The sequence below is a fragment of the Chlamydomonas reinhardtii genome, chromosome 3, assembly GCF_000002595.2.
Source record: "Chlamydomonas reinhardtii strain CC-503 cw92 mt+ chromosome 3, whole genome shotgun sequence".
Taxonomy (NCBI): domain Eukaryota; kingdom Viridiplantae; phylum Chlorophyta; class Chlorophyceae; order Chlamydomonadales; family Chlamydomonadaceae; genus Chlamydomonas; species Chlamydomonas reinhardtii.
In genome coordinates, this window is record NC_057006.1 from 4,417,539 (window position 1) to 4,432,231 (window position 14,693).

A 14,693-nucleotide genomic window follows, 5' to 3' on the forward strand; every position below is an offset into this window, starting at 1 on the left:
CCTCGCTCGGTTTGGAATCCACAGCCGCAGCTCTCCAGACTGCAGCCCAAGTTACGGCCCCGTCTCTCCAGCTCAAGCCACAGCCCCGGTTCCCGTCTAGCTGAGTCACAGGCTCACAGCTCAAGCCCATCGACTCACGCAGCCAAGCTACAGCCCCAAGTCCCCGTAACCTTCCACCTGTTCTGCATCTAGGTGCATCTCGACAACCCGCCTTCCGCTCAAGAGCCTGCAATCCGGTCAAGTTCCCTTCCCCTAGGACTCGACTTCGCATTGTTAGTCTCAAAGCATCTTCGATAGTGGCCAAAGCACTTAGGGTGTCGCCATAAACTGGTGCCTGTGATGTCCAAGTGTGCCAACACTGTGGGACTGTGTAGGTAAGTCTGGCACAGGTGCAGTCCGGTTCGGGGGCCGGGTCAGGTATCAGACAGGCTCAGTAGGTGCCGTCCGGTTGAATGTTGCACCGCAGGGCCGCGACGCCAACTCTGCGACGAACATGGAGATGCTCCTTGGTAGAGCGCGGCCTGCGGCCCTGCCATAGCACAGCACAGTATGTGGTAGGCCGCAGCAGTGAGGAGTGTTGTGGCGAGAGTATTTTCTGCTGGTTTGTTGCCTGCTGTGCTTGTGCTTGGCAGCGGGACGTGGCTGGACGCATGGAGGGCTGTGCCTGTACGCACCGACCCCGGCTATGTCCGGGCGATGAGGTTGTTCGGCCTCAGACTTTGGAGGGGCCAGGGTTGCACAGTACTCAGTACGTGTTAGTACGTACTAGTACGTACTGAGTACTAGTACGCCTCACCTGGGTCTCAGTACGGCGCAAAATACGCCAGGGGGGCGGGGGGCGGGGGTGTGGGGGTTGCGGCGGGTGCCGGTGGCCGGTGGTCGTGCCGTGTCAATGCGTCGGTGGCACAGTGCAGTGGCGAGAGGCAACATAGATGCAACATAGGCGTCTTAAGCATGATATGATTCTGTGTGTGTAGTTGCTCACAACCAAAAGCCTGATATCAGTGCGTGACACGATGGCCGATGCGATGCGCGAACCGAGCCTGCCCTATTGGACGCGCAATGGAGCTCTGGATGGATAGACTCGATGGCCAAACAGTAGGCAAAACAGGCTGCGCAGTTGTCACTCCGCTCATTTCTCGACATTTAATAACAAGTATGCGTTTCCAACAGCATAGCGAGCTGTAACGGCCTTGAGTATGGTCATGTATAGTAGGATACAGGGAAGGATACTAAGGAGGAACACGGAGAGCGAAATTTGCAATGGGACCGGGCATAGGCTGCATGGGACGTACTATAGCACGTACTAACCCTTGCTCGCCGGCGTATTATAGTGAATTATGGTGTATTGTTCTAGAAAGCTGTGTACTGCGTATTAATACGCGTATTATAAGAAAATGGCTAGTACAGTGCAACCCTGGGAGGGGCTCAGCCCCTTTTCCCGTGACCGGGGAACACTTGTCACATGCGAGGGGATCTTGGCAACTTACGTTTGAGTCCAGCCCTGCGCGATTGTCAACTTAGAAGGGCTGCCATGCCTTTCGAAACAGTGCCCAAGGAGCCAGGTGCTGGGCACAGATATCAAACAGCAAATAGCTTGGAAAGACGAGGAGGGCCGCCGTCCCTGGCAGGGGACTATGTCCGTATACCGGTAACTGCGAAGTTTAGTACGGCACAGCGATTGTGCGCTGGGCAAGCCGAGTCCAGAAACCTGGTAGCCACATGCAAGCAAGAGTTTATCCCACGACACCGCGCATCCTGCCCGGCTTCTCTCCGCCGCCAATCCAGTAGGACGTGAAGCTCACGTTCAGCCATGTAACCCACCACGTACCCGGATCGTACCCGGATATTTTTGCAATGTTTCGCACCAATTTACACCGTCAGCTATAGCCGCAAGCTCTACCTCTAAAGTGGCAGGTCGCACTAATCTAGCCCAACACCAAGCAAGCGCGGGCCATCACCCAGAGGCGGCAGAGCTCTAACACCGCAGCCTTTAGTCACTTTCTTCAGCTGCTACTCAAACCTGGTGGCAGCGGCATGAGCGCTGTTATATGCAGCCCACATACAAGAACCCTTGTACGCCTAGTTTACGCCAAAGTGATGAGCCTTTGACCAAGATACCGTACGAGCCGTACAACTAACCAACAACATCGCCACCTGCGGCACGCACAGCCGATAGGTCAAGCATTCCATGGTACAGTTCTTCTCTCGCCGCAAGATTCTCGCCAACATGAGCAGCTAGCGCTGCACGCAACTTACAATAATTCTCAAGACGCCTGCCTGCCTGCTGTATGAATTAAAGCCTCTGTGGCTCAACAGAACCCGAAAGCATGAGAACAGATCACCGATAACGGTTGAGATCGGCGTATGAAAATTTAAATTTGTTCGGTGACGCAGATTTCTGACCCACGCTTCTCGTTTCGTTGCATACATATGTTACGTAGTCCTCCCGTGAAGAGTCATGCGTGAAGGCCAACAACGGCACCCATTGGAGCACTGCCGATACCTCCTCCTGCGCCGTTGGCATACTCACGAGCCTCAACACCTGGTGCCGCAGCAGCAGGCGCGGTTTGTGTGGCGCCGGTGTGTGCTCCGCCACTGGCGGCGCCAACCCAGAACTCAAGGCTGCTGAGCTGCTGGGTGCCGCGGACGCTCAGCCGGCCACCGGCGGCGGCGGTATCCACCAGCCCATCCATTGTGAGCAACACATGGTCTGAAGAAACAGGTTGTTGCATGCTGCCGGCATCCAGCTCCTCCTGCTCCTCCTGATCTCCAGCGTGGCCGCACCGCGGTGCCGGGTGGTGTGCCGGCGCTGTAGAAATCGCACCCGCGGCGTGGCACGCGCCGCCGCTGGCAAAGAAGCGGTCGATCTCGTGTTGCTGCGAGCGTGGGCTGCTTTCATACGTTACCGCCATTGCTGGCGGGGACCATGCATCTCGGGCATGCGCGACTGCGTGCCTGGTGTGCCGGCGCGCAGGTCCCACGCCGCGGCCGTGGCTTCCATGGCTCCCGCTGCTCCCGCTGCTGCCGCTCTTCCCAGTCAACCCATGCAGTGGCGGCGCCATTGGCAAGCTCCCGCTATCCCCTCCCAAAACGCAAGCCTCCTCCGGTAGGCCTGGCAGCACGTGCGAGTGCCGTGCAACAAGGTCAGCCTCCGCAGCCGCAGCCAGTCCTCCAAAGGCTAGCCCGCTTTCCACCCCAAAGGCAACGCTCTTGCCGAAGCTGAGGGCGCTGCTGCCGGCGCTCCCGCTTCCGCTGCCCGGGGTGCCGCTGTGCCGCCTTGTCAAAAGGTCGACGTCCATCTCGCCATCGTCGGGCAGCAGCTGCCGTACTGCGGGCTTGCGCGGTGCCTGGCCACCGCCGCTGCCACTGGGGCTGCCACTACTGCCGCCGCCTAGCTGCGTTAGGATGCGCGAGCCGCGGTGTCCTGGTGCGAGCGAGGATGACACGAGCACGGGGACGTAGCGCCGCGGCCAGAGCTCGGTGCTGCCCGCCACGCCCTCCTCCTGCTGCTGGTCAATTAGCGGGGGCGCCGTGAAGGTCACGCTCGAGGACGTGCTTACTGCCTCACTCGACACCTGCTGCTGCAGTGCCCGCAGCGGGGCCGGCAGCACGGCCGCCCCATTGGGCAGCGGCGCTTCATCCACCGTCAAGTGTTGCGGAGCTGGAGCAGCCGGCTGCACCTGCAGCCGCGGCTCCGGCGCGAGCGCAGCCTTAGCAATTGCAGCCGTAGCTTTCGGGCCCGGCTGCCCCGCCGGCACCGTGGGCGCGGAGAGAGGATACCCGGAGGGCAGCCGCGCAAGGGCAGGGCCCTGCGGCTGCCAGCCTGACACTCGGAGCCACGCGCGGGCTGCGGAGCGCTCGCCCGCGACTCCAGGGGCTGCGTGGTGGTCTGGCGGCGCCTGCTGACTGGCCTGGCCCGAACAGGGCCGCGCCACACTTGTGAGGTCTGCTGCACCGTTGGCGCGATCCGAGTCAAGGAAGTCAGACTGGCCGCGGAGCATCTCCATGGGATGCATCTGCGGCGTCGCGTCTGCGCGGGGCCGGCCTTGCGACACGGGGTGCGGCGCCAACGCCTGCGACGATTGCTTGTGCGCGTGCGCCTGACCTTGCTGCTGCTGAGATGCGGTGGCAGCCATGGCCCCACCACGTATGCCACCCACGCCACTGGCGCTGCCGCCATGCACGCCCGGCGGCCACATGAGCTCGTCCAAGTCCGTGTGACCGACCACGCCCTCGGGCACAGGCCCCACTCCGGTGCTGCGGGCTCCTGCACCTTCTACGTGTTGTCGTCCCCGCATTTGCCTTCTGCTGGCGCCAGACTCGGCGCCACAGCCATCGTCCAGCTCATCAAGGCGCGTGCACATCACCAGCGGCATGGTTGCGCCGCCCATGCTCGCCCAGTTGCCGCTACCGCTGGCCCCCAGTGCCGGGTGCGGGTCGTGCAGCGGTGGGCTGGCTCCGCCCCATCCAGACACGGTCTGCTGGAGCAGGGCCTGCGTCGACCTGCTAGGCGCGTGCTGCGTGCTCGCCGCCTGCGGCCAGTTGTTGCCGAAGGAGCCAGCTGGGGAGGTTGGCGCGGACGCGGGAATAAGCTGCGGCACGGGTTGCTGGTGTCCAATGTCGAGCATGCCGCCTTGTGACCGTGACATGCCGCCTTGTGCAATGACATTGCTTGTCGATGTGGCGGCAGCTCGCTCGCGCCCAGCCTGAACGGCAGCCTGGAAGCTGCTGACATGCAGCCTCGAGGCACTGCTGCCTGCAACACCGCTGCCAGAAGATTCGTCCACTTTGGAGCCGCCAAACGCGGCAGCAGCCGCGGCCGCTGCGGCGGAGCCGCCACTGAGCAGCCGGGTGGCGGCCGAGGCGAGCACAGCGCCAGCGTTGGACAACCGCGATCGGCCGCCGTGGCTGGCACCGCCCAGCGGCGTGTGCGGAGGCGTCCGAATGCGTGGTGCCGACCCCAGCCAGAGGCCGTCGCCGCCTCCAACACCCTCGCCAATGAGCGCGCCCGACGCCATTTTGTGGATGCCGGACAGCATGCCCTCCATCATCCCAACCGCGGACGACCGCGGCGACGTGTGGCTTGCAGGGCTGCGACCAGGGGCGGCGACGCCGTAGGCCAAGCTACCCTCACGCGATAGCTGCGACGCCGCCGGCGAGCCGCCACGGCCGGCGAGAATGCGTGCATGCAGCGCGCCGCCGCCCTGGCTAGCCGCGCGAGGGGCGCCTGGGCTGCCCTGAAGGGTGCCGTACAGCTGCGCAGACGTGGACACCGGCTGCGGCGGTGAACAGACCTGCGCGTACATGGCCCCAAACGCCTGGTCCCATCGTGTGAACCTGGCAGGGGGAGGAAGGAAGGCACAGATGTGGAGCGTCAGGAGGGAAGAGAAGTCCTGCGAGTGAGCACGGCGCGACGTGGCCGCTTTCGCGAGGAGTCAATGCAGGGAGCGCGTCATGAAAGGTTGCACATACCTGCATACGAACGCGGAGCGCTTCTGTGACCGGCGCAGCCGATTGGTCGGCTTGGGCAGCTGCGCCGTCATCAGCGGCCGCCCGAGCGTGCGGAGGCCTTGCTCCGCCGAAGCAGCCTCCGCAATCTCAGCCGGAGCATGCGACTGCTGGTGCAGATGCTGTTGGCTGGGTCGGGGGCTGAGCTGGAAGCCGCCCTGCGTCTGGGTGCCGTCCATCCACTCCTCCATCTGCGCAAGCTGTGTGGCGCCCACTTGCTCGTTGGCACGCTCGCTGAGCACCACTTGGCCTGGACGCGCCCGGTGCGCAAGCTTCTCAGCGCGCAGGACGGGGTGGCCCGTGTAGGCGAGGCGCGCAGTGGCGGGCGGCACGCACCACCCAACCGTTCCCACGTCAATGCCCACCTGGACCCTGCATGTACGTAGAGCGGGAGGAGCCACGTTGGTGTCATGAACGGACCGAACCACATTCACGGCGCGACAAGGACGTTTGCGGTCACGTCTGCGCTGCCCTTACCTGAGACCGCGGACCAGCAGAGTCCACCCAGGGGCGGCGTCTCGGATGGCATCCGCACCCGCCACCGCGCTGAATGGCGACGGCGGGACGTCACCGCCATATCCCTCGACCTCGCTTCCGCCGCCCAGGAGCGGCGACGCCGCCACACTGGGCTCCGTATCCAGCCGACCTTCGGCGCCACTCGCGCCTCTCCCTAAGACCGTGGCATCGCGGCATAGCGATGCCCGCTGAGACACGGTAGTTGGGGACGGCTGGCTTGCGCCGCCGGCGTCGCTGTCGGCCGGCAGGGGAGAGTGGTGTTTGCTTGGAACCCTGCGGTTGGTGTCTGGCTCGTCACTGGCTGCGGCATAGTTGAATACGCTGCCATTAGCAGACGAGATGTCCACCTGGCTGAGGCCGGCTGCAGCTGGAGCTGGTCGTAGCAGCAACTTGGAGACTGACGGTAGCCGGCCCAACGGAGGCCGCGCCTGCTGCGCCACATCGAGCTGCGCCGCCTGGAGGTGGCCCTGCGAAGGCCTGCTATGGAATGATCGCGCGCCGGCGTCCATGGAAGGTGCCCTGCCCTGCCCCAGCTGTCTGGTCTGGAGTGACGGTGTGGGCTCCTCGCCAGACATGATGGGGCCCGCATCTGACCTTGCTGACGTGAGTGCAGAATCAAGGCTGGCACGTCCACCACCAATCATGCTGGTGCTAAAGGGTGCTGCGGCTGAGGTGCTGGGCCACACGCCGCCGCCTGGCGACGCCAGGCGCCCGTTCCGGCTGAGATGCGAGCCGTCCCGGTCAGCACCGCCCGCAACTTCATCCGGCTCATCCGAGCTTCCTCCGGACCGCTCCTCGGCGACATCCAGCACCGGCCTCCAGGCCGTGTTCGGGCGCGCGTACATGTGCCGGGGCCAGGCCGACGGCAGCCCCAGCGCGCCCAGCATCATAGGACCTGCAGCCGCCATCGCAGCAGAAGCAGCGTATTGGGCGGAGATAGGGTTGGACATGGCGCCGCTGAAGGCGCTGCTGGTTGTTGCGGATGTGCCGAGAACGGGCAGCGGCGCGCTGTCCGTGTGCTCGTCGCTGGCCTGGCTGTGGCACGCGCGTTCCGTGGGGCTTTGAGGCGCTTGCATGCCCAGGCCAGACGCCGCAGTCTCCGCAGGCCCACAGCCGGTTCCGGTGGACTGGTTGACCACGGAACGTACCGAGGCGTACGATTGCGCGCGCAGCAGAGCCGAGTTGTGCAGCATTACGGCGCGGTGCTGCTGGTTGAGTATGAGCTGGGCCGTGGCAGTGTCGGCGCTCCCTCGCTTGCGCAACATCGCCGGAGGCATAGTGACGATGCACGAGCTGGCCGGCAGGGGTGTCGACACCCTGCTGTTGCGGCCAGCAGGCAAGTAGCGAAGGGCTTCGGGCAGAACGGGTGGGGCGATGGTCAGCGTCGCAGGATTGGCACGAGGGCTGCCTGTCTGCGGTGATGCTGGCGAGGTCAGAGGCTGGAGCTGCAGCGCAGCAACGCTGCTGCCGCTGTTGAGCGCGTCCCCGGCGGCTGACTGTGAGCCGCCGGGTCTGCGCATGGGCATGTGGCCCTGTAGCCACCTTCCCGCAGAGGAGGACGACATCAGCCCTGTGAGGGAGGGCCGGTCGTAGGAGCGCCGCCGCGTGTGCGCCGACTGCGTCTGCTGCAGGTGTTGCCCGACGAACGGATGCACTGTGAGGGTCCCCGACGGCGCTGCCGCCATGGCACCGCTTAATGAGGGATGCGTCTCCTCCAGCAACGGCAGCACGGCTTCGCAGCACAGCTCGTGCTGCAGCAGCGCTGGCGGCCAGGGGCAGTCCGGCGCCGACAGGCCCTCCTGCACCGCCAGCGCCCAGCGGGCGGCGTCCAGGGCGGTGCTGAACGCTGCCATTAGAGGTTCCATCGGCACCAGCCCCACTGGCCGCTGCACGCCGCCGGAAAGCGCCTGCAACGCCCGTTCATGGGCTGAAGTGAGCACCTGCAACACACGCAAAGATGCTGCAAGGTCAACGGCTTTCTCTCACGAGCATGACATTGCGTGCAGCTCTTCCGCTCTTCCAAACCAGCGCACACAGAAACACCGCGCGCCTTGCCCACGGTGATGCTTACCAGGTAGCCACCATGTGCGCGGGCCTCCCGCTGCGCCACGCCGCACAGCACGCCCACCGCGGCCGTTGTGACCGCTGCGTCCCACACCTTGAGCGCAGGCAGCGCAGGCACGTGCAGCACCGCCACGGCGGCACGCCGCACAGGCGCGTCGTAGACGGAGGGCGATACCGCGCTTGCCAAGCACCTGGGCGGCGGCAAAAGCGCCATCCGCTGGGTCAGGCTTTCTGGCCAGATCGTGTACACATCCGTTTCACCGCTGCAGCTGCCCAAGGAAAAGCGTCCGGCACGAATGGCCTGTACATAGGCAAAGGGGATACAGGTGAGCAGACTGGCGCCCGGCATGTAAATGTCAGGAAGGCACAGCAGCACGCGAGCGAACTTACAAAGTGAGATGGTAGCTTCGCTGGCGTGTGAAACCGGAGCCGCTCGAACACGTCACCCGTGAGCGTGACCATGCCGCCGTGCGCCGCGTCGCTGACGGCCTTGGCCAGCACCGCCGCCGCGCCGCCGTATACGGTGCGCTGGCTGGCCGCATTGTGCGACATCTCGGCCGGGTTGATGGGCCCCAGCGACACACCTACCCGCACCCGCAGGCCCCTGCACATGCGAATCGGCAAGTCAGACGTTGAGGAGCAGTTTGTCATGACACGGCTTGTCATTTGGGTCAGACAGAGACAAGCCAACACAAGCGCAGGGTATGACGATACAGGTCTGCGCATCCGGGTCAGACTGATTATAACCGACACGCGCAAAGCCGCTCACCTAAGGACGCAGTGCTCAGTCGCTGAATCGTACACGTCATCTGCAGCTTCACGCCGCTGGCGGTTGAGGTAGGCGGGCGGGGGGTCGCCAGGCTTCGCGCCAGGAGCGCCGGACGCAGAGGATGCGTTAGAGCGGCTGCCGGCAACCCGCCGCAGCCAATCACCCAGTCGCTCATTGCGGTTGAGCTGGGGCTCATGCTCTGGAGACACGGTACAGGCAGGGGCTGCGCCGGCCGCACGGGCGGTCGTCATGGATGAGGTAGAGAACCGTGCAGCTCCTTGTGTGGTGATCGCTGCGTTGGCGTTTTCGTTCTGGTCTCCGTGTATGCTGGAAAATGCCATTGCAGCAGTCCTGGTGGTAGCACGCAGCCCGGCGCCGCTGTTGTTGGTGCCTCTGCCAAGAAGCATGCCGCTGGAGAGGTAGCTCCGGTCATGACTGCTGTCCCTGGTGGCAGCGGCGGTGACGGTGTTGCCGCCGCAGCTGTCCCCCTCCACCGCCTCCAGGCAGTTCTCACCAGTCACCACCGCTGTCGCTGCGAACGACGACAGGGGGTTACTGATGGCCCCACGCGTTGCCGGGTGCTTGGTAGCCTGGGGTAGATCAAGTGACGGCCGCACGTCCTTTGTGCGCCCGCTGCCCAGTAGCAAATCCAGCGCCGGCCGCAGCATGCGGGGTGGGGCCCGGCGTGACTTGAGCTCACCAGCAACTGCTGTAGGGGCGATGCTGGGGGCCGCCACCATTAGGGGGTGCTGCTGCGGCGAGACTTCAGAGTGCGTCCGCTGCACTACGGGCAGCACGACAAGCTCGGATTCCGCGCCCAGGGCCATCGGGTCCATGGGGCAGGCGGTCCCGACTGCAGCCGCAGCCCACAGCATCTCCTGAAGCGGGCTGCCGCCGATGGCGTGTTGCGGCGGCACCGGCGACGGGGACGCTGGCGGCGACGTACCCTCTTGAAGGCCGAGCACGCCAGTACCAGTGTGCGACTCCGCGCCGATACTCAGGTAGCCGGCACTCAGGATATTGTAGCTCAAGCCGGCGCCGTACTCATGCGCGGCCGCGGCCAAATCCTCTTCCCGACCCACATCACGAAGCACGCCATAGGAGGTAACCGGCAGAAACTCCATGCCGTCCGCCTCGGCTGGCGTGCTGTTGGGCCGGAAGGGAGGTGTCGACGCACCCTCCCCGCCTAGATCGCTTCCACGCCCCTGCTCCAGCGCGGACAAGCCCTCCGGTCCCTGCTGAGAAGAGGCCCGGCTGAAGCCGCCAAACCCCAGTATGGGTGAAGCACCGCATGCCGTGGCCATGGACCGCGGGCTCAAGCCCATCGCCACGTGCCGGGTCAACCTCGCAGGGGCGCTGCTGCGCGGCGACATGAAAGTTGACGACGGGATTCCGGTGGAAGCTGACGGGTGCTCCGCCGTGTTGTCGCTGGGACGCGGCGCGTTGAAGGGCCTGAGGAGTAAGGAAAGGGTGGATGCGGCAAAGTCATGTGAACGGGGTTGTCGGAGAAAGCGCGAAAGGAGGAGACACAGGCGAGTAAAACTCAGGCTCACCATCCCGGCTCCAGCGACGTGATTACGGGAGAGCACACAGCCTCCTCCAGCAGCCGAGCCGGCCATGCCACGTCCAGAAGCGCTGTTTGAGCCTCGAGCGCGAAAGCGAGCGCGTGGAACGGCGTCCAGAACGCAAGGATGAACGAATCGCCCTGCGCCCGGTGTCAAGACGCCGGCAGCGGACATGGAGCATAAAACTGAGTGTAAGGCTACGCATGTTCCGAAGCTTGGGTATCGGCTTTGGTGACAAGGTCCATTGCTCAGCTGGCAACAGGTTGCGCAAGCCAATAATAATGTTATACTACAAGTGACATGGTGTTATAACGGTTAGTTGAGACAACGAATTGTGAGCTCGGTCCCAGGACTGACCCTGGATCCAGTCGGCAAGGTGCGCTCGCTGCCCCGCCTCTCCTTCGCATCCGTGCAGATACTACCGCTGACAACAGTAATCTAGCATTATAAAGGCCTGTCCGATGGCCCGCAGGCACCCTGTGCGTACCTCAGTTGCGCTCTCGTAGCCCTCGTGCTTCAGCACCAGCGTACGCAGGCACGCATGGTGAAGGTCGATGGCTGCATCCATCTCGGCGGGCGGCAGGCATTCCCAAAGCGACGTAGAGTCTTGGATGCTGCATTGTCAGGGACGGAAATGGGGAAGGGTGGCGTGCGCAGAGGGGCTTGGAGGCCGAGGCCCTACATAAGGCGTGGCGCGCGCGGTACCACATGTGCTTGCATCCCCCCCTGCTTGCATCTGGGCCCTGCCGAGACCCTGCACACGCGCGCTCACTCAGTGACCACCAGGCACATGTCTCGGCCGAATGGCGCAGGGCGTGCGGAGCTGCGCCCGGCCTGCGGCATCATCTTGGCGACCACGTGCCCCAACAGCGTTAGCCGCCGCCGCTGCAGCAGCAGCAGCAGCGCTACTAGCACCACCGCGCCACAGGCGACGCCCAGGATGAGCAGCACCAGCTGGTGGACCTCATGCAGAGCTGATGGGAAGGAGAGGCAGGGACCGGGGCGTCAGCTGTATATGTGCGGCTCGCATCAAAATGGTAACCGACCGCAGTAAGAATGCGGATGTTACAGAAGCAGTAAGCAAGGAATCCCCATCCCAATACGGTACTTGTATCACGGTACCCTAGTTCTCACATTTCTCCGGCGCCTGCATGACCGCATTTGAAGCAATCTTGTGGTCCAAGTCCAGTTCGTTGCGCAGGGAAGGCAACACAGCTTCCGGCGGGTAGGCCGCCGCAATGTGGGCCTGGGCGGCCCGTAGCGCGGCTTGCAATGCGCCCCAGCAGCTGCTGTCGGAAGCAGGCGGAGGTGCTGCTGCCGATGTCTGCGAGCCGATGCCGGTGAGGTGCAGGGCGCCGCAGGATGTTGCGTTTGCAAGGAGGCCCAGCATGACGGTCCTGTGCAGGTGGGAAAGCACCACAGCAACACAGTAATCAGTTGCGTGCGTGCTTGCGCTTTGGGCGACCATCAGAAGGACCCCAGCAGCCCACTCCAGCCCGTAGAGAGTACCGCATCCTCCTCACCGCAGCTGCTGCTGTGACGCCGCCATGCCAAGGTCCCAGTCAGCGTTGGGGTGCATGGCCTCAGCTCGGGACACGCGCAGCACATCGCGCCAGAGCTCGGCAGCGGCATCATAGGATGACGAAGCTGCGGCTGCTGCTTGAGCTGCATCGAGCTGCCCGGCATAGCAGTCTCCCATAAGGCCCATCCGAGCCAGCGCGCCAGACCCGTCGAGGGGCCCTGCCGTGTTGTTGCCAGCCCACTGGCATCGGAGCCGCAGCGCCAGTGCCGACAGCAGCAGGTAAGACCGCATCTGGGCCTCGGGCGAAGACCTGCGGCAGATTATGCCGTGTTCCGGCATACCGAGGGCATACGGTCATTAGAGGTGACAGCATATAAAGCTCGTTTATGTTCTTAGGGGGCGACAAGCCCCCGGCTGCTGCTTTGCAGCATCCACAACATAGCCCCCGAACTCGCCAAGAAGCCGGACATGCGCGCACCTGCTGTTTATCACGCCGACAAGGGACACCGCGGTCAGCCAGGGGCTCCGGTTTACCAGAGCCTGCCGGGCCGTTCCGGCAGCATCAGTAGGCAGGTCTTGCGCAGCCGCGGTTCCAGCGGCTACAGCAATGGGTGCTGCCGCCGACACCTCCAGCGCCTCAAGAACATCAGCGCCTGGGCACGTCTCGGCGTTGCAGGGTGCCAGCGTGTCGTCGTCCTCTTTCCACACGGTTTCGGATCCAGGCGCACCGAACACCTGGTACCGTGCGCCAGCCGGCCCAACCTCCTGGATGCATTCTCGGATAGCCTGGGCGCAGTGCGACAGCGGCATGAAGTGAGGATGCAGTCAGGCGCGTGAACAGCATGCATGCCATGGCTCGGCCAGCTATCGCAACCTCCAGGCCACGCAGCCAGTTTGCGGTCCGCCTACCTGCATGTGGTCCGTCCCGGCCTTGAGAGTCACAGCACATGAGCAGGTCGAAAGCGGCGTGCTGTCAGCATTGATGTCTGCAGCACTTGTGCACATGCAGCCGTCGTCAGCTGCTGCAGCTGCCGTGCCCACGCCGCATGCCGCGGCGGCACCGGGCAACCCTGCCCGGGTCTGCGGCGCCGCCGCCGCGGTCAGGTTGGCCACGAGCTGCAGGGCGTAGTGCAGTGCGGCCGTGTCCAGTCGGGGCGCGCCGGTCCAGGGGTCGAAGTACAGGCCCTGGCGCCGGCCGCGGGTCTGAGCCACAGACGCCCACACAGCATGCAGCAGGTGCAGCCGGGTGCAGTCTGTGGGGCAGGCGGGGAGGGCGCAGGTGGCTGGGACAAAAGCGACCCAAAAGTGAGACATCAGGGCGCGCAGGGTCGAGCGCAAGTGTGCAACAGCCTTCTCCGCGACCCTCAAGCAGGCCTGCCTGCTGCTCTGGGGCACATAGGCAACGCACCTGGTCCCGCGGGCAGGCACAGGGCGTGCGCTGGGTCGTGCGGCCGCCGCATGCCGCTGTACCGCTCCGCGAACGCCAGCAGCGCCTGCCAGGACTGCGGCGGCACCGGCTGTCCTGCCGCCGCCAGCACGTCCGAGCGCACGAACATGAGCAGCGGCCCCGCGCCCAGAGGCACCGCCGCCACTGTGCCCCCGTACAGCGCCAGCGCCTCCCGGTACTGAGGCGCCACATCCCACCAACCCGAGCTCCGGTCGGCCTGAAGCAGCCGACCCACATCAGCCGCCACGCCCCGCGCCATCAGCTCTGAGAGCTCGTGCGCCGGCACCAACCAAGCGTCGGCGGCATCCGCTGCCTCCGTCGTTGTGGCATTTGACGAGTGCCCGCTGGCGGCCGGGAGCTGAAACAGCACAGGCGCGTGATAACCTGTGCCGTTGCCCTCTGTGACCGTGATCTCTCCTACGAGGCGATCGAGCCAGAACCTATTCTGCGGAAGGCGGATGCCCACTTGGAGAGGACCGCCTCCCTGTGCGGAGCGAGGGGCCGAGGAGCATGACGACCGTCAGAGCGTCATACGGGACGTGTGCGCCTGGGATGTGTGTGGGTGCCTGACTCCCCGACACGACCCCAAAATCATGTACGCATGACTGACACATGGAAACTGCTCGTTCGGCACGCCTTGAGCTACCTGTGCGGCCGAGCTTGCCAACAGCCGGACGCAGCCGGCTGACTGAAGGTACCTGGGCAAACTGCCTCTGCAATTGGGCAGAAAACGCGCTGTGTTAAGCCAAAGTCGAACGGCAGCGATCCAATATGCACTTGCTATCTACAGATCATTATACCTGGGTTCCGAGGACGTGTCTGCTGAAGAGCCAGGCGCTGCTGGTGTCTGGGCATCGCCAAGCGGCGACGCGGCTCCAAGCACAAACCAGAATACGCACATTAGAAGTATGGCACACATCATGCTGACACATCCTGGTCATCGAGTGGCTATAGAGGGCATTCCGACGCAGCAGCTCGAGTAAAGCCGCGGCTGCAGAGACCATGCAAATTGGACTGGCTACTATTGCACCTCATCACGACTAAATTAATGTTTCTCCAGGCCGGGTTAGCACATGTTGGCTGGCCGAAGGCGGCTCCGTTCGAGTGAAACAAACTGCTCTTTTCTTGAACCCTGGCGAGCTACTTAGATCAATTGTTACTACTGTTTGCTATACATCAAACGAGGGCTGCTTTGGAGCACAATTGCATAATTACCCACCTGTTCAGCATACGACACGGCTGCTGGTGCGAACTTGCCTTTGGCGACCACTTTCCGTTAAAGCAACAGTGTGGAGAACA

General features: G+C 64.0%; 1 protein-coding gene across 1 annotated transcript; it reads right to left on the bottom strand.

The window, feature by feature from the left end:
* Window positions 1–1,472: 1,472 nt before the first annotated feature.
* CHLRE_03g175650v5 (uncharacterized protein) lies at window positions 1,473–14,671 on the bottom strand. Its single transcript, XM_001703224.3, has 16 exons — window positions 14,195–14,671; window positions 14,041–14,107; window positions 13,356–13,878; window positions 12,857–13,200; window positions 12,426–12,733; window positions 11,949–12,257; window positions 11,560–11,822; window positions 11,198–11,399; window positions 10,913–11,039; window positions 10,414–10,565; window positions 8,861–10,312; window positions 8,482–8,695; window positions 8,099–8,392; window positions 5,989–7,967; window positions 5,476–5,883; window positions 1,473–5,340 (listed from the first exon to the last, which is right to left on the bottom strand). The coding sequence occupies exons 1-16, from the start codon at window positions 14,314–14,316 to the stop codon at window positions 2,460–2,462; spliced, it is 9,645 nt and encodes a 3,214-aa protein (XP_001703276.2). The 5' UTR covers window positions 14,317–14,671; the 3' UTR covers window positions 1,473–2,459.
* Between the last annotated feature and the right edge of the window lie 22 nt (window positions 14,672–14,693).